The 27761-nt window shown below is 59.0% G+C and overlaps 1 protein-coding gene across 4 annotated transcripts in view; it reads left to right on the top strand.

Moving 5' to 3' along the window:
* TAFA5 (TAFA chemokine like family member 5) overlaps nt 1-27761 on the top strand; it is a 309133-nt gene that overhangs the window by 133424 nt on the left and 147948 nt on the right. For all 4 annotated transcript variants that reach the window (XM_050746541.1, XM_050746539.1, XM_050746540.1 and 1 more), the window contains exon 2: nt 21142-21291. In XM_050746541.1, coding sequence (XP_050602498.1) covers nt 21142-21291 — 150 coding nt within the window. The remainder of the gene's footprint in view (nt 1-21141; nt 21292-27761) is intronic.

Genomic DNA, 27761 nt, shown 5'->3' with positions numbered 1-27761 from the left:
TGTAATCCCAGCCACTCGAGAGGCTGAGGCAGGAGAATTGCTTGAACCCAGGAGGCAGAGGTTGTAGTGAGTCAAATTTGCATCACTGCACTCCAGCCTGGGAAACAGTGAGACCCTGTCTCAAAAAAACAGAACAAACAAACAAACAACAAAAAACAAAGAGAAAAAAAAAAGACCTTGGTCTTGGCATCCAGCATCCTTGTTGCTAATGGAGTGTCATTCGTTGTTTCCGAGCCTTCATGACTGACAGAGGGAGGAGACGCATGAATGTGTAGGATCCACCCATCTATTCACAGCCCTGAATACGCCCCTGTAACCACCGTATCCACGTCGAGGTTAAAGCGGAGTTCACGCGGGCGTCTCCAACTCTGATCACCACGCTGTGGATTATTCTAGCCCCTTCCCCTTGCCTGTCGGTTAATTCACACTGCAACAGTGAGAAACTGGCCGCCACCGGCCACTGGCCATGCATTCACTGTTCAGTTCAAGTGTCCGTGTCCGTGTATAGCACTGTGGCAATCCTGAGTCTGTATACTACAGGAAACACCTTTATCAACTGATGCACAGTGAGCTTACGATCAGGTCCTTTTGCTTTTACTCTTACAGATCTCACCCCTTTCCAGAATCGTGCGGACGAGCTCCTTTTCTCCCCAGCTCCCTCAGAGAGGTTGTTTTTCACACATTTACAACACAGATGCTCCCAGCGCCAGATAAAGTCCTGCCTGGAATGCCCAACCTAGTAAATGATCTTTTAAATGGGCATAGATTGAAGTTCACTCTTTAGCAGAATCGTGGGGGTTTTGGCAAATGCATGACGCTGTGTGTTCCCCATCACAGCATCCTACAGAATAGTTTCTCTGCCCTAAAAATATCCTGGGTCCAACTATTCATTCCTTTCTGTTTCCCCCCAGAATCCCTGACAACCACTGCTCCTTTGACTCTCTCCGCAGTGTTATCTTTTCCAGAGAGTCACGGAGTTGGATCCATAGTGCGTGCAGCCTTTTCAGGCTGTCTTCTTGCACTCGGCAGTAAGCGTTTAAGGTTTCTGCGTGTCTCTTGTGGCTTGGCAGCATCTCGTTGTTCAGATTCCACTGTATGAACCTGACCACCTTCTGTTTATCCCTATTCACCTATTGAAAAATTTCGTGATTGCTTCCAGTTTGGGGTGATTTGAATAAGGCAGCTATAGACATTCCCACGCAGCTTTCTGTGTGGGCAGAAGTTTTCAGATCGATTGGCGAAGTACCCAGGAGTGTGATTTTGGGATCGTATAGTAAGAGTACTTTCTGCCTCGTAAGACGCTGCCAAGCTGCCTTCCAAAGTGGCTGCGTTATCTCGGACCCCCGCCGGCTGTGAACGAGCATTCCTGGTGTGCCACAGCCTCGCCAGCATTAGATATTTTTTTGGTTTTTGGAATGGAGCCATTCTAGGAGGTGTGTGGCGGTTACCTCCTTAGTTCAATTTGAAGTTTCCTGATGGCAGAGGATGTTGAGCACCTTTTCATATGCATATTTGCCTTTTTTTTTGGTGAAATGTTCATTCTCATCCTTTGCCCATGTTGTAATTGGGTCATCTGCGCTCGTATTGTCCAGCTTAAAGGTTTTTGTGTGTGCACTCCAGATAATTCTTCATCACGTATGTGGTTTGCAAATAGCATCTCTCTGTCTGCGGTTTGTCTTTTCATCCTCTTCACAGTGTCTTTGCAGAGCAGATGTTTGTCATGTTAGTAAAATCTAATCTATCGAATGGTTTTCTTTCATACAGTATGCATTTGATGCTTATCTAAAAGCTCATCCCCCAATTCAAGGTTCCATAGATTTTTCTCCTGTGTTTACTTCTAGAAGTTTTATATTACTGGGTTTCGTCTTTAGGTCTCAGGTCCATTTTGAATTGGTTTTTGTGAAAGTGTGAGGTTGGTGTTTAGATACCGTTTTTTTTCCTTTTTGCCTGTGGAACTTGCAGCTGCTCCAGCCCTGTGCTGAGACCTGCTGTCCTCCGTGGGATTGCCAGTCCTGTGGCTTTGTGGGGGCTCCGTGGACATTGGAAGGATGGCCGCGGGGCCCCTTCCTTCACTGTGGCAGCAGCAACCCCTCTGGTGATCCTGCAGGTTCTTCTGTTTCCTGTCATCTGCCAGGATACACACCAAGGCCAGAAGACATGATTTCCACTCGGCTTGGCATTGGCACCACGTGTGTGTATCTAAAGAAGGTTAAGCAGAAGAAACCTGATAATAGTTGAATTTTTCTGGAAGTTCAGTCTTTTCTGAACCATCCTGGACCTCCCAAGTTGGCTCCTCCCAAGACAGGAACGTCTGCAGTAAGAGTCTGGGTACAGTGAAGGAGGTGTTGTCTCCATCTCTGTTCCCGGAGCTAGCACGTGCCCAGCAGCTGCAGGTCTGGGGGTGGCAGGGGAGGCAGCCCCACAGGCGCCGAGGATGGAGAAATGCGTCAGTACCCAGAGGCCGCCGCATGCAGGCTGGGCCAGTGCCAGGGTTCGCGACGGCGCACGCAGAGTGCCTGTGATGCTGCTGGTGGTTTTTGTGAATTGTGACACAGCCCTGCCCCCCAGGTAGTTCCATCCTGCTGTGCTTGGAGAGCAGGCAGCTGCAGAGAGGCCGAGCAGCTTTCTTAACGGGGGCGAGTAGCAGGATGGAAGCTGCAGCCTTTGTCGTGGGAGACTCCATCCTGTTGGACCCAGCAGCCTCCTTTCTTGGCTCATCCAAAATGAGGCACTAACACCCTGAGTGCAGCTGAGGCAGGACCCTCCGTGTCTGTCCCTGACCCACGCCTGGGCTGGTGTGGAGGCTGCAGGGAGTAAGGGCCTCAGGGCCATGGCCAGGACGAGGGGGAGGGAGGCACAGGCCTGGCCTGGGCACCGAGGCTGTCCATGGAGCCCGTGTTAGGCCGACCTCAGCGACACATGCCAGCAAGGACGGGGGGGTTGCATATTCTCCAGATGCTCCCAGGTGACCCAGCAGGCAGGTGTGTGCACTCAGCTTACTCCCACAATCCAGGCAGGGAAACGGAGGCTCGGTGCCGGGGAACCCTGCCTGGAGTGCCATCCTGGTCAGGCTGGGACCTGCTGTCTCTGCAAGCCAGGCTGGGGTGGGTATAGGACGTGACTCTGCTGGCTCTGAGGTCTGGCCTGAGGCTCTGGTGGGTCCTTGGAGTTGAGGTGGACTTGGGAGGTGACGCAGCTGGCAGGAGGGCGGTTGCGGGGCATTTGGCAGCACAGGCTACCACGTTCCACCTCTTCACAGGCCCAGGCCAGGCTCGTAGGGACAGGGGGAGGCTGGCTGCTGCCCCACAGGACCCAGCTTGTTGGGGTTTCAGAGGAGCCCCCGCCTTGGCACACTCTCCATGCCAGCCCCAGCCCCTCCTGCTTCCTGATCATCGCCCCCTTTGCCTCTGGAGTGTGGCCTTCTGCCCTCCCCTGCTGGGGTCCCGTAGGTTCCAGGCCCAGAAGATCTCTCCTGCTCAGATCATGACACCGATCGCAGCTTCCTCTGCAGGTGCCCAGGTGCCCTGTGCCTGGCTTTTCTCCCAGGCGGGATGCCAGATCTGCTAAGGAGGGCACAGAAGGGCTTGCTCTCTGTGCAGCCACAGGGGCCTTCGCCACCCCCTCCAGGAGAGGCGATGCTTGGACCTGGTGAGCTCCCAGATGTGCTGTTGAGCTGGAGGAGCTTGGAGAAGCAGAGCTGCGGTGCCCTGTGTCCCCCCTGGAGCCAGAGACAGGGCATGGCTGTCTCCGGGAGGATTTTAGGCCCCTTGGTGGGGTGTTTCTCCTTAAGACAAATAGCCACTGCTGCACACAGCTCTGTGGCCACCCACAGTTATGGGAAGGATCAGACACGTCGGCGTGTTCGCCAGTCCTTACATGTGCCAGCCTCCCGCAAGGTAGAAGGCGTCAGGTTAATTAGGAGGCGGCACCTGGGGCTGTGGGTGGGGTCTGGGCGCGCAGGCGCACGGCGTGACCGAGAAGTGCAGAGCCCGGCGCCATTTCTCTGAGGCCTGAGTCAAGTGGCGAGGAGAGGAGCTGCGAGGGCCACAGCACACTCGGCGGCTGCCGGGCGGAGAGGAAGCCCTGGGCCCTCTGCAGGCCCTGCCGGTGGCCTCCTGAAGGAAGGGACCCACCAGACCCGTGCTCTGGGGTCCCAGCGGCTCCCCTCGAGGTAGGCTGCACTTCAGCAACGCTCGCTTGAGGGCCGGGCCTGCTGAGGTTCTGTGCTTCAGCCCCATGTAGGCCCTCCCACCCTCAGGGCCTGGCCCTGGGCAGACTCTCCCCTGCTTGCTCAGCTCACACACCCTCTCCCAGGCCTCCCATCCTCCAGCTAAGGAAGGAGGGACAGAGCTGGAACAACCCAGTTGTCCCTCCTCGTCCTGGCCTTGGCACCCCGGGGCCTCGGGAATGGGACACTGTAGAGCACAGCTGAGCCCATAGCTCTGCCTCCAGGCAGCCCTCCGGATGCCCTGCAGCTCACAGCTCCCTGGGCCCCAACCCCTGCTGCTGCTGGTTTTGCTAAGTCCACCTCATTCCTGTGTTCCTCGTGCCTAGAAACGGTCTGAAAGACACGTGCATCCTCTTAAGACTGGGGTGGGAACATGTGGTAAACGCTGGGGAGTCACAGGTGTGGGCCACGCTGCATGGTCTCAACTAGGAACGGTTTTGCCCCTTGGGACATTTGATGATGTCTGGGGACAGCTGTGCTTGTTCCAATGTGGGATGCATGGGACAGTCCCCAGTGCAGAGACCCAACTCTATGTCCACATCGCCACCGCAGGAAACCCTGGGATTCTTGGGACGGTCCCTAGCACAGATTCCCAGCCCTGAGTCCCAGCCCTGACGTCCACATCGCCCCCGCAGGAATCCCTGGATCACGGCGCCCCGGATGGGAGAGGGCAGACGACACCCGGCAACGCTGAGTGTCCTCCCGGCAGAGGTGTGCATGCGCCTGGGAAATTGGAGCTGAGCTGGGGTCATGTCCTCTAAAACCTCTTGGGCTCCAGTGTTGGCCAGGGATCGCTGGGTCACCCTGCAAGCTGCATAGAGAGCCAGCTCAGAGAAGCCAGTCCCGGCCTGGCAGGAACTGACCCGACTGGGGTGGGGGACGAGCAGGTGCAGTGGGAGGCTGCAAATTCCAGATTCTCTAAATAGGGGGCTCTGCTTGCAGAACGGGGGCGGGGGATGAGCAGGTGGAGTGGGAGGCTGCAAATTCCAGATTCTCTAAATAGGGGGCTCTGCGTGCAGAACTGTGCTGGGCGTCTCTAGTTGGAGGAGAGCTCGCTGAATAACATGTCCCCTGTTTGCCCCAAATTACTCCCTGGCCCTGGCACTGACCAGCACAGGATGCCTTGTGGGTGGGGTGGGGAAATTCCGAGAGGGGCAGGCGCCCAGGGCTGGTGACAGGCACAGAGAAGGGGCTGCTTTGCTCCACTGCTGCCTCGGCCCTGGCCTTGGGGAGCGCGTGGCCTTTATTTATTGCCTTTGTTGAGTGGGTCAGCGGCATGTGATGACCAGGTGGGGGCTGTTGTGTCCACAACTTTCCAGCCCTGCTCGGGCCCAGGTTAGGTGGCCTTGCCTCCTTACTACACAGGTGTGTGGGATAATTGGTGGGGCGCCAGGTGGACCCAGTGAGGCGCTAATAATGGGCCTCTCTGTGCAGTGAGTGCCGCTTCCAGAACAATGACAGCGTCCACATCTTCACCGCCCTCCATCAGGGGCTGCCTAGAAGCCACACAGGTTGCAGAGCTGGCTAGCGGGGTCCTGAATCACTGGGGTGATGAACCCCAGGCTCCAGGTGCTGGGGAAGGAAGCTGAGCACTTGGCTGTGGGGCTTCTTTTGTTTCTACCTGAAACCAGCCAGCCAGACCCCCGAGGACAAAGCAAAGTGAGCCCAAATCTGCCCCCTATACCCAGATACTCAGTGCCTCAGGGGCACCTGCGTGGGGGGAGCCCGGCGTGCGTGCTGGCTCTGGGATGTGAGGCCCAGGGTCACTGAGGGCAGGGGAACTTGGCGCGTCCTGCAGCCAGGGGCCGGTGCTCTGGGATGCAGTGTGGAGTCCCTCGTCTCCTGCAGGAACATTGCAGAGGGGGTCTGGCTCCCCACTCTGCCCTTTCTGAGGACGGAGCTCCTGGGCCAGGAGGACGCAGGTCTGCAGCTCCTTTGGCTCACCTACTCCAGAGGGTCAGGGGACCGGGGCTGGGATGACTCGCCCTCTGCTGGGAGAGGCAGGCGGCCCTCGGCTGCTCTGGCGTCCCAGCCCCTCTGCCAGGCCAGGGTGAAGTGGGCAACTTCAGGCTCCCCTGGCAGGAACTGCAGCCCACCCAGGTGTGCAGTCCCTGGTGGGCAGCCCCACCCAGCCACATACCTTCCAGGAGGGTCATGCTGGACACGCGCCTGCCCAGCCTCTCCAGCAGGGACTGACGTGGACAGGTCTCTGGTGGGAGGGGTTCCTCTGGTGTCCCAGTGCCCCAGCACCAGTGCGGCCCACGCAGGACTCTGAGTGGGTTGCGTGGATCTTCCCTGCCGGGCGGCAGCATCCTCACGCCTGCTGCGAGTGTCTCCAGCCATGCAGTGTGAGGGAGCGCTCTTGGACCAGAGCTCCTGCTGCCTCATTATCCAGATGCACAGCCCCGGCCTCACACCGGCCTCCCGAGCCCCGTGTTAACTGCAGAACAAATTAGCCAGACTCAGGCGCTGGGAGCAGGTTAATTAGTTGCTTTTGCCGAACCACAGCCTTGCGGCTGGATCTCAGGTTGAGAGGACTTAGGGGGAAATCTGACACCCTCCAGGTTTCCTGACATTCGCTAGACATCCCAGAACGTAAAGCATCTGCGTGGCAGTGTGGGAAGGACAGCAGGGGGCCTGGGGGGCAGCTGGGATGTGGTCTGGTTTAAATGCAGCTTCTCAGTTCCTGGTCGTGAACGGGTGATGGGACCCCTGAACCCCAGCCCCTGTAAAATGCAGACACGCCTGCCCACCTCCCAGGCAGTACGGGTTGCAGGGCTCCGGCCGGACACACGGCTCGGTGCAGGGAAATCCTGTGTTCCTTCATCACATTGTCCCTGAGTGTCGCGTGAGAACAAGGAATCCACCTTCTCCAGGGCCTAGGCTGGATATTGTCTTCCTAAACGCCGTCTCCCACCTGGGAGTCGGGAGTGGCTGGGGTGCAGGTCTTTCCTGTGGGCCCAGGGAGCCCCCCACATGTGCAGCTTCCTGGCCACCGTCCTCAACCCTTACCACCACGGGCCCTGCCTGCCTCCCACCTGCCGTGGGCCTGCCTGGTGTGGGTTGAGGCTTTTCTGACCAGAGGCAGACGGGTGTTAATCCCATGGGGTAATTTTATACAGTGAGAAACCCAGTCCGGAGGCAGACGGGTGTTAATCCCATGGGGTAATTTTATACAATGAGAAACCCAGTCCGGAGGCAGACGGGTGTTAATCCCATGGGGTAATTTTTTTATACAGTGAGAAACCCAGTCCAGAGGCAGACGGGTGTTAATCCCATGGGGTAATTTTATACAGTGAGAAACCCAGTCCAGAGGCAGACAGGTGTTAATCCCACAGGGCAGTTTTACAGAATGGGAAACCCAGGCCACTGCCCTTGCTTTGCCCTGACCCCTTTGGTGCCAAGTTTTGGGGTGGGGTCCAGAGTTACACCCTGAGGTCCACCCTGAAGTCCACTGCGCTGCTGCCTGGCCAGGCTGGGGCCCGGATCTCTGAGCTTGGTGCCTGCTCCCCTTGCGGGGATACTAGGGTGAAACAAGACACACAGAACGTGCCGGGCCCTGGAGAGGCTGCGAGCACCCCGGGGGTTGAAGGGTCCCCTTGGGGAAGCCCCCCGTGGAGACTGTTTTCTGTGTTGGGCATTGAAGGGCCCTGGCCCTGGGAGTTTTTTTCAGTCATGGATGCCTTGGGACCTGGCTGCGAGGGCCCTGACCCCTCCTGGTGAGGGGCAGCAGAGGCTGGCGGCCTCCTCGTCATCCCTGCAGAGAGAATTGAAGGCTCCAGGGCGGTGTCTCTGCAGCCTCAGGCAGAGGCTGGGCTGGAGTGAGGTCACTGCTTGGCCTGCAGAGTTGGTGGCAGGCATAGACTACAGCACTAGAGACCCCCATGGGCCTGCAGCATCCTCAGTTCCACTAGACGGCTGCAGGCGTGCACTTCCTGGGGCTGGGAATGGCGCTCACAGCCATCCTCAGTCCTGGTCCCTGGTGCAGGGCAGGAGTTTGGCAAGGATGAGTGAGGGTGGGGCCGGGCCCCATGGAGGCGATTCCCAGGGGCTCCCAGGAGCCCGGAGAGCCGGGCTGCCCCCACTGGGCAGCAAGGAGGAGGCTGGGTCGCCTGGAGGACTCCAGAACCAACCTGAACCCCACGACCTTTGCGGGGAATGAACCAGTGAAGGGATGAGGAGGGCACGAATGTTACCGGCCCACCATGGCAGGGAGAATGTTACAGCCTGGCTGTGGCCTGTGTCGTCTGCCCACCATGGCAGGAAGAGTGTTACAGCCTGGCTGTGGCCTGGGAGGCTGGGCAGGTGGTGGTTGCACAGACATTCCTGAATGCTGGAGAGACGGGGCCCATGCTCCTGCCCCAGGGGCGTGGTGGTAGGCCCGGGTGTGTTTGTGGAATGTTCTTGAAACAATACAGCTTATTTTCAGGGGTCTCATCACCGGTGTGCAGGGCCCCTTCTCTCTGCCCCACCTCCCTCTCTCTCGAGCTCCCTGCTTTGCTCTGTGTCTCTCTTCTCTCTTTTTTTTTTTCTCTCTCTCTCTCTCCCCCTGCTTTGCTCTGTCTCTCTTCTCTCCTCTCTCTTTTCTCTCTCTCTCTCCCCCCATGCTTTGCTCTATGTCTCTCTTTTCCCTCTCTCTGCATCTTTCTTGGTGCAGATTCCTCCTGAACAGAGCCAAAAAGGGAGGCTTCTCTAGGGAGCGATTGGTGGGGGTGGCTGGGGGTGTTAGTGGGTCCTGGTGTTTCTGTTGTCGTGACCATGTGAGTCCATTTGTTTAAATGACTTGTGGAAAGTTACATACTAAGTCATTTTTAAAGTGAAGATGAGGATATGGGAGGAAGCCAGAACGTGGAAACGGTGGAATACTGAGAAATTGAATGTTCATTCACAGTGCTGATTTGATTTCTCAGGGGTATCTGTGCCACTGTGTTTATTTCTCACAATCGTGGGTGAGAAGCGGCCCCCTAGGACCTGAGCGAGGCCCTCACGCTTTCCAGGGGGCAGCTTGTCACTCAGAGGGCCTGGGGGTGCAGGGCGTGTTGACGGTGGCACTGCCCCCACTGCCCTCAGCTGCCCGGTGCACCGACTCAGCAGGTGGGAAGTCATGGCCAGAGGAGAGTCTCCCTTTCCTTGACATTCACTCATTCACTCATTTATTCACTCACTTATTCAATCATTAACTCATTCACTCATCACACATTCACTCATTCATTAACTCATTCACTCACTCAATCACTCATTTATTCACTCCTTCACTCCTTTACTCATTCACTCACTCCCTCATTCATTAACTCATTCACTCATTCACTGACTCATTTAGTCACTCATTCACTCATTTATTCACTCCTTCACTCTTACTCATTCACTCATTATTCACCCCTTCACTCTTTTACTCATTACTCCTTCACTCCTTTACTCCTTCACTCCTTTACTCATTCATTAATTCATTCATTCACTCATTCACTATTCACACATTCATTCATTCACTGATTCACTCAGTCACTGATTCGCCCACTCAGTCACTGATTCACCCACTCACCCACTCATTGACACATTCAGTCATAATTTACTCAGTCATTCACTCACTCACTCACTGAGTCACTCACTTGGTCACTCATTCATTCATTCATTCACCCATTCACCCTCTCGTTCATCTACTCTCACTCATTCACCCTCTCATTCATTCACTCCCATTCATTCATTCAGTCACTCAGCCACTCCCTCAGCCACTCCCTCATTCACTCTCTCATGCACTCACACGATCCTTCATGTGCCGTTTGCCAGTCATTCATGAAGTGCAGTCCGTACTGGGCTGGGGGACAGGAAGGAGCAGACCCACGGGGCATCTGGGAGGAGCTTGCTGCACTTTTTGGTTTATGTCCACATCAAAGAGGAAAAGCAAGTCTGGCCCAAAGCAGGGTCCCAGGGAGCCATTTTCCTGAGGTAAGAGGGATCCGCTACCCTGGTCAGGGAGGTGCACGGGCAGTGTCCCCTACTCCACCATCCTGTCTGGGCTGCTCTGGGCCTGGGGCCTGGGGCGTGGGGACGGAGAACACAGAGCATGGCCGGCCTTGTTCCTGGTGTGGCCTGATGCATGTGAACAGAGCTCCATCCACCTAGCACCAGCCAGAGCTAGAGAGCAGGGCCAGCCCCCGGTGTGACCTGATGCATGCCAACAGAGTCTATCAACCTAGCACCGGCTGGGGCCAGAGAGCAGGGCCAGCCTGTCTCAAGCCAGCTGGGACTGGGCCTGAGAGGTTGACGTGTGCTCGGGCAGCCCGGTGGGCAGGCGTAGCTGGTGGAGGGCACAGCCTCGAGAAGCAGGGACCAGGGTCCTGAGGGCAGGTAGCCCCTGAGGCTGGTTAGGGCCTGGGAGGAGCTGGGGCTTCCCAGCCTTCTTCAGGGCAACCACAGGCTGACCTCCAGCCGCTCTGCCTTCCTGGCTGCCTCTAGCAACCATCTCCCAGTCCCTACCCAGGGGGCCCAGAACCTTGCAGAAGCAGCTCGTCGTCCGTGAGGGCATCCGTCTTCCCCGGCATCACTGCGCGGCGCATTTCAGTGGCTCTTGAGCAGTCCCTGCGTTTCTGTCTTGAACCCTCCATCCCAGCTAAGGGGGGCAGAGTCCCACCAGCACTCACCCTTTCCTGGGCATCGCACCCATGCTCTCTCCTGGCCTGGTTCCTTCTGTGTCTGCAGGGCACATTCCCAGGCCTCTCCAGGTGCAGCCTGGGAACCCGAGAGAGAAGGAAGGGGCTTCTGCCGGTGGCGCTGGGAGTTTTTGATTCAGTGCCCCGAGGAGCCAACGCAGGGAGCTGAACGGCAGATGCTCTGGCTTGGGTCCTGCGGGGCTGAGCAGCCCCGGCCATTGTTGTAATCATAGCCACTGTTGCCTTTTTATTTGTATTATCGTCTTCTCCACCTGTTTCTGTCAGATTTCACAGGCGGCTCTTGGCACACCTGGCCCAGGCAGAGCTTGGGAAGAGCTGCAGGTCCCAGGCACCTCCCTCGTCCCTCCCAGCCACCCACGCACTTCCTGTGGTCCCTGCTCACATTTGCAAGTCCAGAGGCAGTGGCCAGACCGGCCAGGCCACAGGCAGGTGCTCCCGGCAGTGGTGGGAGCCGGCTGAAGATTCCAGAAGGGCCATGGGAGGGGCTGGCCAGTGGGGACACAGGGAGGCGTTGCCGTCAGATGGCCAGGTCACTTCAGTTGATGTTTTCCTGAGATCGTTGACTTTGCTAGCAACGCCAGCATTATATTTCACAACTATGTGAGTGAGGGCAGCCTGGGCCAGCCGCTGGCTGTTCCGTGGGGGAACCAGGCTTCCATGATCTCCCGCACACGTGTAATTGCTTCTGTTGAAGTCAGACTGTGGCGGAGGAGTTGATTTTGGGATTTAGTAACAAACTCGATTTCACTGTAACCTAAATATTGAGACTGTGATACTCCATCGGATCCTAAAGAGCGCATTTTCTGTGTTTTTAATCCTCATGCTAAGTGTCTAGACGATCCGGGATAAGACTAAACATGAGTCACTTAATTTACGAGTTGGAGCAGAGCTACCTGTGTGGATGGCTGTGACGTGGAGGTGAGGGCTTCTGTTGTGGGGAGAGGAGAGGCTCCCTGGAAATCGCTGTTCCGGCCTCAATGGTGCCCCCACTCGTGGCAGGGCCCTGCTGCCTCCGAACCCCAGGAGCCCCAGGGCTGCTGCCATGGAGCCTGGAGACGGCTGGGCCTGAGGCCTGCAGCTTGGGGTAGAGCTAGTATGGGTGTGGACTGGTACCCTGGCTGAGCAGGAGTCTGGCATCCTCTTCCAGGAGTGACAGGATGAGGCAGCTGTGCCCAAGGAGGACAGCCTCGGTGTAGGGCAGCGTGTAATCCAGCTGGATGGGACAGGCGCAGGGCCCTGGGAGGCTGAGGCCAGGGCTCTGGACCCTCCTGGCCCCTGCCCCACGGTGTGGGCAGAAGGGGCCAAGTGAGCAAAGCCGGGGTTGCCAGATGATGTTCCTGGCCAGCTGCAGGGGCCCTGGCTGGGGGCTTCTGGGAGAGTGGAAGGGGAGGTGTCTGCAGGGGAGCAGCCTTTCCGAGTCCCTGGCTCTGCCCCCACACCTGCTTTGTCAGGGCACAGACACCTGTATGGTGGACAAGGCACGCAGGCCTCCGAACAGGGCCGTGGCTCCTGGGGCGTGCCTGTGTGTGAAGATCTGTGTGTGCGTGTACCTCACTAAATGAGTGTGGCATAGGAGTGCATGTGTGCCTGTGGGGAGTGTGAACTCATGGTGGCGTGTGCACACGTGTGCGTGTGCATATGTGCAGTGCCCGTGCAGCCCAGGCGGCCTGTGACAGGAAGCCTGGCGGGGCTGGTCTCCGCCCCAGAGCTCTGATGTCTCAGCTCAAGAGCGGTTCCTGCTGACCCCTGCTCGCCTGTCTGCCTTTCTTACCTTGTCTCTTGGCCTCAGTCCACGCCGACTGGCTAGTTTCACCCACAATAAAAGCAGTAATAATAGTAACCTCCCAATTGATGTGCGGAGCCAGCGTTATGGGCAGCAAAGTGCCTTCGCAAACCCTGTGGTACGAGGCAGCCTTGCCAGCCTGAGCTCTGCCGTTATCCCTGCTGGTCTCGCATCTGTAATGAAATCCCGCACCCTCGCTCAGGGGTGTGGTGTATGTGTTTCAGATGTGTGCATGTGTGTGTGCGTGTCGGGCATGTGGTGTGTCTGTGACGAGGCAGAGTAGAACTCACAGCCTCGTGTCCAGCCCAAGCCATCGACGTCCCCAACGCCTTCCCAGCCACCCCCACCCACCCAGCACAGCCGAGCAGTTTCCCACGCCAGCGGAAACTCTCCCTGAGGCGTTTCTCCTTCCGGTTTATGAAGAAGTCTCCTTGTGTAACACCTTGAAAACAGAGCCAAGCACAGATTTGGGACCTGGGATCCTGAGGTTGTCCTGCCCAGGGGTCACTGCAGAGGGAGTCTTGTCCTGCTAAACTGACAAGACAGTTACTGAGGACATGATGCAAGGGGCACCCAGGGTGTTAGAAATTGCCCGCCTCAAGATTCTCAGTGGCCAAGAGCACTCACCTGCGGGTATGGGGCACTCAGTGAGCATACAGGCGTGTCTTGTCTGTCACCACGCCCTGGCAGTGCCAGTCCAGCTGCTGGCATTATTTACACCTTCTTCTTTGAGAGCTACTCCTACAAAGCGAATGACTGGTCACAGGGTACACGTGTCTTAGACCCCTGACACTACGACCTGGGCCACCACACACAGGCAGCACCCCCTGACCCTAAGCCCTGGGTCACCGCACACAGACCCTAAGCCCTGGGTCACCGCAAGCCCTAAGGGTCACCACACACAGGCAGCAAGCCCCAGGCGACACCCCTCCCCTGACGCCCTAACACAGCCCTGGGTCACCGCACACAGGCAACACCCCTCCCCCCTGGGACACCGCACACAGGCAGCACCCCTCCCCTGACGCTAAGCCCTGGGACACCGCACACAGGCAGCACCCCCCCTGACGCTAAGCCCTGGGTCACCGCACACAGGCGACACCCCGACACTAAGCCCTGGGTCACCGCACACAGGCACAGAGGCAGCACCCCAACACTAAGCCCAGCTCTTCTGGCCTCATTTCCTCCCAGGTCCCAGCTCAGAGATGGCGCCCATGCAGGTGGGCAAGACAGGCTGAGGACACCACGTTGCCCCACCCATCACTTGGACACAGGCTGGTCTGTGAGCGCTCCCTACGGGAACTCTGGATGGCCCTATGGCGCCTCCTTTTCTCCCTGTTGGGGACCTGCCCCTGGGCCCCACCTTCCCAGTGGCACTGTGGGTCACCTCAGGCCGTCCCCTGCCCTCAGGCCTGCCGGGCCCCTCAGCTGCACCTTGCTTTTGGCCTGACCAAGCACAGAGCTGACATTTGTGGTGGGTAAATACCACCCTTTTGGTCTGTGCCTGTCAAAGTCATTTTGGATCTTCATCCTGTCATCCGTCACATCAGACATCCTCCCAGATCTGTGTCACAGCCTGGCAGGATCACATGGTTTGTCTGTCTGCGCCCCACGGGTGGCAGGAGCTGCTCCAGAGGGACCAGGCTGAGCTCCAGACACCCTGAGGGCCTGTTTCCCGCCAGGGAGGCCCCAGCCTGGCCCCTGAGTGACTCCCTTTGTCACACCTCCTGGAGCCTGGACCTGGTCAGTGACCCCCTGAAGCTACTCCCAGGTGCCCCCACTGTCCCACCAGCCCCCACCCAGCACCTGGAAGGAGGGGGCACTGCCTGTCTCCTAGACATTCTCCCTGGACCTTCCAGTGACCTGCCCAGCCTGGGTGGTCCCTTGCTTTGAGGACTCTGCAGGGATTTGAGGGGCTTCTGTCATGGCCACCAGTCTGGTCTTCCCTGGGTCCAGCCATCTCCCCTGTCATAACTTGACTCACTCATAAAAACAGAGTGACTGGACTGGGTCCTGTACCCACCTCTACTCAGTCCACAGCGTCCTTCTCGCCGTTGCCTGCCGGGGTCCCGGAGAGCCGGTGGTCCCAGGGTCTGGGCAGGGCTCTGGGAGTTTGCTGCACAGATACTTTCTTCAGTGCCCTGCCCCTCATCCGCAGGTCCCAGATCGTGACCCCCAGGCCTGTGGCTTCAGCGCTGTGAGCTGTTTCTGTAAAGTTTGTAGGAACCGAGGTGATGCTGGTGCTAGCCTGGGTGGGTTGCACAGGGCTTGCTGCAGTCCCTGAACCCAGTCCAGCCCGTGCCCTGCTGTGCCAGTGCAGCAAATGGGGCCGGCGCCAGGCTTTTCGGCTCTGCAGGCCTCAGGCTCCCAGAGGCCACCAGACCACTCCTCAGTTCCTGCCCTGGGACAGTGGAGGCTCGGCCTAGCCCCCAGCAGGGCTCCCAGACAGGTCTACCATGCAGCTCTGCTGGAGGGTGGAGGGTCCCACGCTGTGTGGGAGCTCAGAGCTGGCGTCTGAGTGGGCATGGGGGCGTGCCAGCACCCACCACCCTCTGCATGCTGACGAGGGACGTGAATGGGCCCACAGCCTGCAGAAGCTCCTCCAGCCTGCGTGCCTAGCACAGACGTAGCCTGGGCTCCCTTGGCAACCAAGGCTGGCTTATCTCAGCTGTCAAGTGGGGTATGCTTCTACGGTGGGGCTTTCCTTGGGTCGTGGTCTCCCTTTTTGGCTCAGACACAGCCAGCTGGGTGGGCAGGACAGGACAGGGCAGGGCTGGGCTGTGGGTGATGAGAGGCATTTACCCCGGGGCAGTTTCTTCCAGAGACGGCGGGGGCTCCTAAGTATGCAGGCTCTCCCAGCCATGTGGCTCACAGACAGTGCCCGGCTCACACCTGGCTCTGCCTCTCAGGGGTCTTCTCTGTATGGCACAGAGCTAGGCTGCCTCCCTAATTCAAAGGCCAGGGGACAAGCTGAGAAGTGAGTGGTCTGTCCAGGCTCCCCAGTTGGGGGGGTGTTGGTGGGGGTCTGCCCTGTGGGATATCTTCTGCCTGAAGCTGAGACCGTGGTGGCACTGTGGCCCCCCTGCCGGGGCAGTGGGAACAGTGACCTGTGGTCTCTGGTGGTTCCCTGCTACCTTAGAATTCCAGGTGGCCACATTCTTTCCTCAGAAGGGGGTCTCTGTGAAATGATGCATGACAAACACCACTTATGGAAAGGAGGTTTCCTGTGATCGACCCGTATGCACCCTGACAGAAGGTCAGGTCTGGGGATGTGTTCCGGGAGGGGCTGGTCCTGGGGCTGGAGGGGTGGATTCTTTCTTTTTTAAAATCTCTCTCTCCGACTTCTGATTTTTGCCACACGATGATGTCACTGCCTTTCTAAGAAAACTCCCCCAAAGGCAGCTTTGTTCTTTTCCATTCTGACGGTGGCTGCCCCTCCCACCCGCACGCCCTCCCCTCGCACACGCGTGTGCACATGGCCTCGCTCCCTGGGAGCCCTCGGCAGGCCCCTGGTCCAGGCCAGCCCAGCGGAAAGGCCACCAGTGGGGGCCTGCAAGGTCCCGCATCCTCTCAGCAGAGACCACTCCCCAAGCACTCTGCCTGGGCTTTGTGGGAGTTGGTGCTGGAGAAGGAATTGTGATTACTTGCTTTATTTTTGAATGTTTTTCCTTCCGGTCTTAAAAGCAATGCAAACTCTTTATTTAAAAACAAAAAGATGAGAGAAGAGAAAGAAACACCATCCCCTATCTCCGAGAAAAGGCTGGCACCGTGGGTGGACCAGCAGCACACTGAGGGGGCAGCCTGGTGGAGGGGCCTGTGCTTTGCTGAGGGCACTAAGCCCTGTGGGGGGGGCCTTGCCACTATCCCAGCCCTGCCAGATCCCCAGGGGACCCCAGAACTTCCCAAATGACCTCTTTCTAGAAGCTGGGCAGGTGCAAAGGGGTGGCCTGGGAACCCGGGTCTATCCTGCACCTCCAGACATCAGGACGCCTCCAGGCTCTCACACCCCACAGGCAGTCCTGGTGTGGCCTCCCCAGCTCCTGACTCCGGGTGGGTCCATCCTCCCTTCTGAACCCCTGTTTCTGAGAATGAGGTGGTTTTGGAGCTCGTGAGCAGAAGAGCAGTCAGCACTGGATGGCAGCCGAGCATCACCTGGCACTCGGAGCCAGACCCCTGAGTACCCTGTCGCTGCAGCCTGGAGACCAGGCTGGCCAGGACCCCTCCCCAAAGGCCTCGCAGTGGGCAGAGATTGGGGTGTGTGTGGGCGTACATACCATGTGAGTGACTCTGTGGTCTGTGTGTGTGGAGTATGTGGTGTGTGGCCTGCGTGGTCTTTCTGTGTGGTATACGCTGACCCACGTGTGTGGATTGTGTGGTCTGTGTGTGTGGTGTATATGGGCACATGTGTGGTCAGTGTGTGGTATGTACATTCACACGTGTGTGGGTGTGTTTGGTCTGTGTGTGCACGTGTGTGGTGTGTGTACATGTACATGTGTGTGTGAGTCCCGTGTGGTATGAGGGGAACAGCTGTGGGAGAGCCAGGGAGCTCCACTCTGGAGCTCCAGCCACCCTGGCTCTTGGCTGCCCTGGCCCTGTCAGTAGTCCCAGAAGGAGGTTTTTGGGGTCACTCAGGTGTTGGGCTGGGAGTTCTCATTTGGAGAATGGGACCCTGGGGTTGGGGTGAGTCCTGGGCCAGCCCCTGGCCTGGCAGAAGCCATCCCTGCCCTTGCATCTACTGCAGGCTCCAGGCATCCACCTGCTGGGGCTGAGCTGAGGGCCACGACAGCCCAGAAGGGCTCAGAGGCACCACGGCCCGGCTGCCACGTGGATCTCAGATGCTGGCCTCCAGCACCATGGGAGAAGAACGTGTGCTGTTGAGGCTGCCCAGTGCACAGCTCGCCGTGGCGCTCTGTTACGCAGGAAGCTCCTGCACAGCCCTGACGCCTCCTCTAGGAAGCCTCCCAGTGGCCGCAGGGCAGGGATGTAGGGGGGGCTTTGTTTCAGGGCTCAGTACCATCTTGTCCACATAATTTGGTTGGAATTGTGTACCTGAGGACTGAGAGTTTGGTTGGCCGTGGCTGGTTTGGGGGCCGCCTGGGTGAGGGTGAACTGGGATTGGAAACCCTCCAGTGCACCTTGGTGTGGCCCTGCCCAGTGTGTGGCACCTGTGCCCCTTACAGAGGAGGAGGGCAGCTAGGAGGGACAGCGGCTTGCCCGGGGCGCTGGCCATGCCAATACCCTGGCCGGTCAGGTAGCGCCTGAGGGGTGGGCTGTGTGGTTGGTGACTTAGTCAGTGACCAGGCTCAGCAGCAGGGCGAGCAGGCTGTCTCAGGCTCAGCGGTACCCCCACCACTGCTGTGGCCGTCTCCCCATGGCACCAGCTACTGTGCGTGGATGATTCCAGAGAACTGCCTCATGCTGGGCCCTGCCCCAAGGAGGCAGGTGGCCCTGGGGTGGCCTGGACACCGTGAGTCTCTGCTGGGGCTGATGTTGGAAGGGTCTGGGGTCAAGGCGGCGGCAACACAGCCTGGAATAGTGGAGTGGCCCAGAGCCAACCTGCAGAGCTTAACACAGCAGCCGGGGACCATACTCCGATCATAGCGACTTCTGCATAAATCACCACGTAAGGACGTGTGCTCGGGACCCGCCCAGATGCGTGCTACTCCGCAGCATGGCTTTGACGCAGTCACCGCTGTTATCCGGAGAGAAGCAGCACCTCATCCTCCCGGATGCTCTTTCCCACGGTATTTACTCATCCACTCCTTCACTTGTTCATTTGGTATCTCCCTTTTCTGGGAGAAGTGTGTAATTTTGTGTGCATTTTGCCCTCCCCACAGCCTTCGGGGAGGTGGCCCCGACAGGGCAACGAGGGTTTTGCTCATCGTGGGAGGGGCTTGGTGGTGGGGTTGGTTCACAGTCCCAGGGGAGGCCCCTGCTGCCCCAGCATCCTTCCTGTGAACTCATGCCACGTGCACCCCGCAGCCATGCACCGGCCATGGCTCAGCAGGCCCCTATGCACTGGGCTCTGCAGCCAGGCCTGGGCCACCTTGGACAGCTCCATGCCCTGCACCGTGGGCAGAAGGGGCTGAGGCAGGCCGGTCTGGTGCCCACTGGAGTTGTCCCCTGTGCTTCCTGGTCACAATCAGACATGGGCACTCCCCAGGTTTGAGGACAGCCTGAGCCGTGTTGGGTGTTGGGGTGAGAGAGCTGGACGACCCCTCCAAGTTCCTCCAAGCCACACCCTACTAGTACATGTGACGTCAGCTCTGGCCAGGGTGCTGGGCTGGAGGACCCAGAGGTGACAATTGACAAGGCAGGTGCCGGAGGAGGGGGCGTCTAAGGTTATTGTAGGAGAAAGAGTGGGATGGATAAGGAGGGGCACCCAGGCTGGAGAAACAGCTGCTGGGAAGCGCCCAGGCATTGCCTGCAGGTTCCTCTCTGCAAGGCTGGAATGGCCACCCTTCGTCCCTCATGCACCCACCACGGCTTTCCTCGGAGTCACCTCCCTGCCATCCTGTTGTTCTGAGCCCCCCAGGCAGCCCCCAGACTCTCTGCTGATCTCCACAGGCTGGGAGCCCTGAGTCCGGGCATCTGTAATGCTGCCGCCATCTCCCCCAGGTGGAAGGAGCCGCTGGGGAGGAAACCACACTGTTTTCTCACTGCCGGGGCCGCTGGGGAGGAAACCACACTGTGTTCTCACTGCCGGGGCCGCTGGGGAGGAAACCACGCTGCTGGGGAGGAAACCACACTGTGTTCTCACTGCCGGGGCCGCTGGGGAGGAAACCACGCTGTGTTCTCACTGCCGGGGCCGCTGGGGAGGAAACCACGCTGTGTTCTCACTGCCGGGGCCGCTGGGGAGGAAACCACGCTGTGTTCTCACTGCCGGGGCCGCTGGGGAGGAAACCACACTGTTCTCACTGCTGGGGCCCCAGGGTGCTGCACAGGGGAGGGCTTGCAGCAGGCGCTCGTTACCTGCTCGGAGGAAGGAGTGAGGCAGCCGGTGAGTGGACATCCAGGTGGTTCCAGGGAGCAGGTGTCCACGTGGAGCTGGATGGCAGGGGACCTGTCACTCACCATTCAGGGTGGATTTGGGCAGCACTGGCTGAGGGACAGGCTCCATCCTGCCCTGGGGGTGCTGGGTTTTCATCTTTACCTGGAGCGCGGGCACTGTCTTTATCTGTCAGTGTTAACATCTGGCCGTGATTGGCGGTGGCCGTGCCGCGTTTTACCAGCAGAGTGGCGTCTTAGATTCCATGGGTTGATTTGCAGGTAGAACTTCCTGGTGTTTCACCTTCCCGCTCCTGAGACGCCCGGGCTGCCGGCCCCTTGCAGAGACAGCCTTCTCCTTGGAATTTAGGGGATGTGGAGGGGGCAGCGAGGAAAGCCAGGGAAATTATTTATGCTGGCACCTTTGGAAGAAATGTGCCCCTTCTCTGTACCACAGGTGATCTCAGACCCTGACTCTGCCCCCAGGGTCCTTCCCGCCTACCTCCTGCCCCGTGGGGTGTCTGTAATGTGGGGAGCAGAGGTGGTATGACGAGAGATCAGGGATGCAGGGTACCCCTGTGGGAGCCTGTCCACGACACCCATGGGTGATGGGTGTCTGCACAGCACATCCATGAAGCTTGGGTGTACCTGTGTCTGCATGGGCACGTGCACCCCTGGGGAGCATATCCTCATGTGCTGCTAGTGAGCCTGGGCCCCCTGGCCTTAGTGTGCTCATACCTGGGTGGCACCCATGTAAACCTGCATGCCTGTGGCTCACTCCAGGGGTGTGGTGTGTGCACATCTGTGCCTTGTGTGCGGCCATGTGTGCCTGTGTGCATATATGTACATGCACATATGTGTGTGGGGGCGTGCACGGCACTGTGGGAGGGCAGAGGAAACCCTGAACGCTTTGGCATTGATACACACAGTGGTGCCTGCCTGCTCATGCCTCTGTACCCAGGCGGGGATGGCAGTTCCTCCCTGGCAGCGTGGCTGGTTCCACACAGCCTTTGACAAGCCTGAGAGGGGGTCTGACCTGTTTTCCGGCTCCAAAATGCCATGCCCTGGGTCCAGTGTGCTGGCGCTTGGGGATGGAGACCAAGCACTGTGCCTCGTAGAGCCCGGCTTCCCTCCAGCAGCGCCTGATTGTGTGCAGGAGAGCCAGCTCCCTCCTCATGATCCGAGCCTTTCATTTCCGCGCGTGACAAAGATGGGGCTGCGTTTAATTTCCTGTCTGCCAAGGCAGTGCTGCCTGAACGCCAGGCTGTGCACAGGGTGGAGGTCGCCGACTTGACCCAGCTCTGGCTTCCATCGAGCGCTCCTTGCTGGCAGCCTTCGAGGTGCTTTCGGACGCTCCCTCTGAGTGAAGCGGTCTCCCTGCCCTGTGGCCTGGCCGCCGGGGGCCCCTTGGTGGGTGGGCTCTGGCTATGGGTGTCTGTAACGTGTGGCCACTCATTTGCTTCTGCTCCTCTCTGCAGGTCAGCTGGCCGCCGGCACCTGTGAGATTGTGACCCTGGACCGGGACAGCAGCCAGCCTCGGAGGACGATCGCCCGGCAGACCGCCCGCTGTGCGTGTAGAAAGGGGCAGATCGCCGGCACCACGAGAGCCCGGCCCGCCTGTGTGGACGGTAAGCACCTGCAGCCCTGGGACCCCTCCGGGCGCTGAGCGCGGCATCCCCGAGGGTGCCTCTTCCCTGATGCGGCCCCTTCCCTGAAGGTCCCCCTAGGCCTTGGTGTATCCTCAGGTCAGGCCCCTAGCCATTGGCACAGCTGCTCCCGTGGATGTGTGAGCTTGTGGCTTGGGGACTGGCTGGGGCGCAGTCTCCAGTTCCTGGGGGTGGTCAGGGAGATGCCGGCACCCTGCCTTACTTGCCTGTGTGTGGGGGTCTCTTGCCCGAGGCTGTGGTTCTTTGGTGTTGCCTCTGGGAGAGGAAAAGGACAGCAGAGGGGCCGTCTGCAGGACGGCGAGGTCCCCTGGGTGCTGTTCCGTCGTCTACGTGTGGTCTGGCCGAGGCTGCCAGCGGGACCTGGCTCCTTGTCTCTGGGTCTGACCAGTTCAAGACACTCTCGTGCCTAGGCTCGGGAGGCCACAGCTCCGGCCCCCATGGGCTCTGAGCACGTGCAGAGGAGCGCCTGCTGTCAGCTGGTGGTGATCCCCGGCCCCTAGATGTCAAGCTGCTGACAAGCTGCGCTGTGGCTCAGCCTTGCTGGAAAGGGCACTTGGAAAGGGCACCTGCTATGAGGTGGCACAGGGTGGGAGGGGCTGTCCTGGCGCCTGGTGGGAGCCTGTCCGCTGGTAGGGAACTCTGCTGTACATATGCTGTTGCTGACTGTAGGGGGAGTGTGGGCTTGACCAAGGTCATTGGTGACTAGCCAGGCTCAGGGGTCAGCGTGAGACCTGGGAACCCCACAGCCGGGACCTCCCCAAGGCCCAGTGTGTCCTGGGAAGGCGTCTGGTGTCAACACCAGCCAAAGGTCAGGGGTGGGCGCGTAGGGCCGGCATTAAATCCAGGCTGCCCGCCCCCCTTGTGACCAGAGTGGGTGGGGAGACCCCTCCCTGGGGCAGATATGGGCACTGCTATGGGCCTAGCCGGCAGCAGCCGTGTGCCAGTCCAGGCAGCCATGGGGTGAAGGAGCCCACGCGGGGTATTGGATGCCTTGGTTCCAGGCACAGCAGCTTGACCACAGCCCAGGAGAGAGTGCAGGGAGGGAGGGTCCCCTGTGGGTGAGATGCGGAGTCCCCTAGGCGGGGGGCCTGAGGCCACTCCTTGAGGTGGAGAGAAACCAGCATCCCTGAGTGGCAGGCGTAGACTTGAGCTGCTGTGGGGTTGCCCTCGTGCTGCGGCCTGGTGGGGGCAGAGGCCCTGCAAAGCCAGGAGAAGGTAGGGGCAGGGGCTGAGCAGGAGAAGATAGGGGCAGGGGCTGGGCAGGTGGAGTAAGGCCGAGGATATATAGGGGTGTCACTGGCTGGTGGCCCCTCCAGGCCTTGGTGGACTTCAGGGCAGCTATATCCGTGGCATCCTGCACTGAACATGGGTGCAGGCATCTTAGGCCGGGTGCAGCGCTCACTGGCCTTCCAGGGACGTGGTGCAGGGACCTGTGGAGATGGGTCCCAGACTCAGCTGGCCCACCCCATGGAGGGCAGACCCCTGCCAGGCTTCCCAGGGCTGGATTTGGAGTCCAGGTTTTCTGACTCTGGTCAAGGGTCCTTTTCTCCCCTGCTGCCCCTGCGGGGGCTCCAGATACCCAACTTCAGATCCCACCGACTCTGCCCAGGAGCCCGACGTGGGCAGCCTTGCCCTTGTGCTGTGCTGTGATCTGGAACACGGGGTCAGGGATAGAGCCTGCTGCTTTGTAGGTGCTGGTGAAGGTCCATGGAGAAGGGATGGGGCGCACAGAGATAGGGCCGAGGTATCCTGAGCACCCCACGGGGGGAGGCGGCTGCACTAGGAATAAGAACGCCCGTGTAAGCCGGACGCAGTGGCTCATGCCTGTAATCCCAGTACTGTGGGAGGCTGAGGCAGGTGGATCACGAGGTCAGGAGTTCAAGACCAGCCTGGTCAAGATGGTGAAACCCCATCTCTACTAAAAATACAAAATTAGCTGGGCGTGGTGGCGATCACCTGTAATCCCAGCTACTTGGGAGGCTGAGGCGGAGAATTGCTTGAACTCAGGAGGCGGAGGTTGCAGTGAGCCGAGATCGCACCACTGCACTCCAGCCTGGGCGACAGAGCGAGTCTCAAAAAAAAAAAAAAAAAAAAAAAAAAAAACTCCCAGTATGACCAGGAGAAAGGTGTTCTAATAGGACAAGCCCTTGATCCCCTAAAGCCGGATAGACCCCTCTTGGGGTTCTCAGCAGAGTCAGGGCATGGTCAGGAGGATGAGGGCTGACGGAGTCACTGAGCTTCCTCCGGGTGTCTCACTGATGAACGTGTCCTAAGACTGTGCAGGAATAGGCCAGGCAGTGAGTCTGCCCCAGGGCCCACTACCTGGACCCCTGACCCCTGTGGCCTTTACAGGAAGGGAGGGAGGGGAGGGGGCTGCAGGCTCTTGGCTGAAGGGAGTGCGCTCTGCCCAGGTTTCAGCCTGTGCACCTCTCCTCCCCGCAGATGCCCTGTGCACCTGGGAGTTGTGTGCACTGCTCAGGTGGGGTACCCGGGAAGAACTCATGGGCCAGGTGGCCTTCCGGCTGAGCCACCTGTCTTCCCTAGACCCTGCAGCCGTGTGCCACCGGCCCTCCTGCCACCAGCCCTGAGGGTTTCTGGGAAGCTCTTTGGCACTTGGGAGGGGGATTGTGGGGCGAGAGGCTGAGCTTGCTGGAGTGGGCTGGAGGAGAGGGGAGCCATCAGAGGCTTCTGGTGCATTTTGAGGACCTGGGGCGGGAGGAGCGGGCCCTGGAGCCTTGTTTTTGTCCTTATTAAAAACATCTATCAATTTGCATCTGTGGAAGGCATGTGATTAAACACCAGGTACGCAGGGCCTCAGGGCCGCTCTGTGGCTCTCAGGCCTCGGTTCTACAGAGCTGGATCCCGGGGCAAGCTGGGGCAGAGATGTGGCGGCCTTCTTTCCAGGGAAAGGGACTGGTTCTCCCACAGCCACTGCCCTCCTGGCTGTCTGTATCTGGAACCACTGGAACACATGGTGGCCAGGGCGCCTTCTCGGGATCACTGATGCTTCCCAAGACTGGGAAGGAGAGAGGTGCTCTGCACTGCCAAGGAGTTCACAGCCAGGCCGTCCTTTCTTCTCATGACTTCCGCCCGCCCGTGGGGAGAGTTGGGGTCAGAATTGATTACTAATTGAATCTGGGTCTGCTCATCTGAAACCGCATTCACTTCCCTCTCACCAGGAGCCTCCTGTGCCTCAGGAGCCGGGTCCCAGAGACCCAAATTAAAACCGTACCATTTTCAAGGGGGGCCAAACAAATTAGTTAGCTTGCTTCTTTTTGCACAGTGGGCATTTTCCAGGCTGCCATCTAATTTAATTTTTGCTTTTCTATTTTCTTGCTCTGTGTGCATAATAAGTTTCCTCACTTGTGAATTGTGTTTGCTAAAGAGAAAACTTGTGCTGTGTTGGGCCGGGTTGGAATTGAATGTGAGTAGGGTTGAAATTGGGGAGGCACCTGCTCCCCCTACCGTGTTCCGTGACCAGAGGCGCCCGGAATGCCGGAGGAAGCCTGACTGTGCTCACTTGTTCATTCGTTGGCTGCTTAATTATTCATACATTTGCTCACTCACTCATCTGTTGAAAGAAGGTGTATACCCATGGCAGCAGGGGAGGTGAACGGGGGCTTCAACTCAAAACACCCAATACAGAGAGCCATGCAGTGCTGCAGGTGCGGGAATTCAGACTGTGGCCCCAGAGTGTCATCATTTCTTCCTGCCGGGACCTCAGCAAGGATGCATCCATGAGGGGGCATTTGAATAGGGTATTGAGGGATGAAGAGGAGCTCACTAGAAATGCTTCTCTTTATGAAAAGAGGGGGCCAATGGTTAGAGAGGAATTATAGCCTCCAGCCTCCCCGGCCTTGTCTCTGAGCTAAAGCATTTCTGGGTGAACCATGTCCCTGCCTGTACGGGGCAGGGCTGTGAGTCTGTGCACCTGCATTTGAGATCCAACTTATGGAACCATCAGTGAAAGATTCAAACACAAACCAACCACGCACTGCGGTGCTTTCCATCCTTACACACAATATCAGCACTGCAGTGCTTTCCATCCTTACACACAGTATCAGCACTGTGGCGCTTTCCATCCTTAAACATAAATATCAGCCACCGAGCCTCCCCTCCCCCAGGGCTGCCCTCTGAGGCAGGCACCCGGGTGGGTGATGCCCTGGTGGGCTGGGCAGGCCCTGCTTCTGCTCCTTTCTAGCTGTTTATGCAGCTGCACCAGGTTCCTTTTTCCATCATCACACCCGTGCTGGGTCCCGCAGCCACCACAGCACTGCACTGAGGACTGAGACCCTGTCCCCGAGTCCAGCGCTCACCCAGCCCTTGCCAGGCGTGCAGCAGGTGGCTGTACCTGGCCAGCCCTCCTCACTGAAGCAAGGTCTTCCTGTATGAATAGAGGTGCTGTCTCCTGCAAGTCAAGTTCTCCTGAAACTCCTTTCCCAGGAAATCAAAGACTGCAGCCCAGTGGTGGGGGCAGCAGAGGGTGGTGGTTTGTGGGTGGGACTGCCCCAGAGCCGAGCCAGAGGGGTGAAGGGTGGGAGCCTCAAGTCTCGGGCCTGGGTGGGGGCAGTTTTCCCTGGGAGCTTTTGAGGGAGTGGTAAGGTGCAGTCATGGCACTGCGCAGACTCAATGTCAGGGCCGCAGTGGCCACTGGGAGGTGCGGGACATCCCGGGCTGACCAATAGGTCTGGGGAGGCTGTGCCCAGGAAGGGGCAGGGTTGGAAGGCCTGGAAGTGGGGGCTGAGCGGAGCCTTGTATTCTCCAGACGTGAGGCCTTGCAAGCCACCTGGGTCCTGGGCTGGGAAAAGAGACAGAAACAGGCAGGTGGGCACCGCTGGGTTCTGGGCAGAGGTGTGGTGGCCGGAGTCTTTGCTTCTCCGTGTTGGGAGTTTGAGGCAGGTGTGGGACAGTAGAGGCCCTGCCCACTCTCAGGCCGCGTGGGTGGGTGGCAGTAGACGCGCAGCCATAGTCAGGTGCACGCTGAGGCTGTGGTGTTTGGCATCTGTGCTTCACATGTGGTTTAGAGTCCAGGTGTGAAGAAGAAGGGGCACCGCGAGGGGGATCTGTGGTCAGTGTCACCTTCCACTCCACGTCCACAGCCCTGTCCTCATCCTCCACGTCCTCCAGCAGCAGGTCGGTGCGGGAGGGTGGAGGGTGCCCCGGCCACCTACAGGAGTCTGGAGATGGTCCCTGTCTTTGCTGTGGGGATGGATACCACACTGATGGCAGGGCCACGGGACCCTGGGCTGTGGGCCCCGGCAGTGACTGCAGGAGCCAGGATGGCAGGGAAGCCCCTTCTTCTCTTGCCTTTCCCCCATTGTTGACCGTCATCACGCCTCGTAACTCATGATGCTCTAGAAACATGGGGTTTAATTACAGGAGTGCAGGAGGGAAAAGCCTTTCAGTTCCGAGAGGCCGGGCACAACGCATTGTCTCCACCTTGAGGCACTGGCGGGGCCCCCAGGGCCAGCTGAAAGCATGTTGTGGCGGGGACTGGGGTGAGGGACATGTTCCACCAGGAGAGACGTGAATCACCTGCTCTATCGTACACAAGACGCTGGGATTGCGCCAAGGTTCCTAAGATGCGGTGTCTGTGGCCGAGTCAGCCTGCCCCTACCAGTCGGTGCTCAGCCTGGCCAGGGGTCAGCCCCAGGGTGGCAGCTGTAGAGGCTGTGGCTGGCCCTGCCTGCCCCGTTCATCCCCTCGGCAAGTGGTGGTTGGGATAAGGAGGGCCCTGGTTCCCCACAGTTGTTCACACAACATGGGATCATCCGTTTGACCATGGAGCTCACGGGACGCTGCCTGCTGGCAGTTGGCTGTCCATGGGCAGCCCTTCCTGCACTGAGCCCTGACCACCCTCGGCAGCCTGGCACCCCGCTCGGGCCGCCCAGCGCCATCCAGGAGGGGGTCTGGGCCCTCGCCAAATCACCGAGGCCCTGATCTGAGGAAGGATAATGAAGCTGTTTTTCAGAGGGGCCCAGACCCCCACATGGAGCACCCGGCTTTGCTCTGGGCGGTTTATTGGGCACCCGCTCCCCTAACAACCTTACTGAAAAAAGGACTCATGGTCCAGGTCCCTTCCAGTACGTGATGGAGACCAGCTGGAACCTGCCTGCCTCAGGATGTGCCCTCACCACTGCTTAGGGGCATGGGCGTGTCGGCTTCCCTTTGGGGGCTCAGGGAGAGCCCAGCATTTCTGGAGGTTTCCTGAGGCCACAGGCAACTGGGTCTGCAGCCGCGTCCTCACCCAGGTTTTGGGTCCTGGTCACCCTGGACCCCTCGTGGCTTGGGGTCCGTGCTTTGCAGCACAGAAGCTGTGGGTGCCGGTGTGGCCCTCTGCTTGGCAGGCACTGCCAGCCACTGCATGACGTGACCGTGGTGGGGCTGTCAGGACACATACATCTCCGCGCAGACTGCTGCCACCCGCGGCC

The sequence above is a fragment of the Macaca thibetana genome, chromosome 10 (assembly GCF_024542745.1).
Source record: "Macaca thibetana thibetana isolate TM-01 chromosome 10, ASM2454274v1, whole genome shotgun sequence".
NCBI classification, from domain to species: domain Eukaryota; kingdom Metazoa; phylum Chordata; class Mammalia; order Primates; family Cercopithecidae; genus Macaca; species Macaca thibetana.
This window is presented reverse-complemented; position numbering and strand designations above follow the sequence as displayed.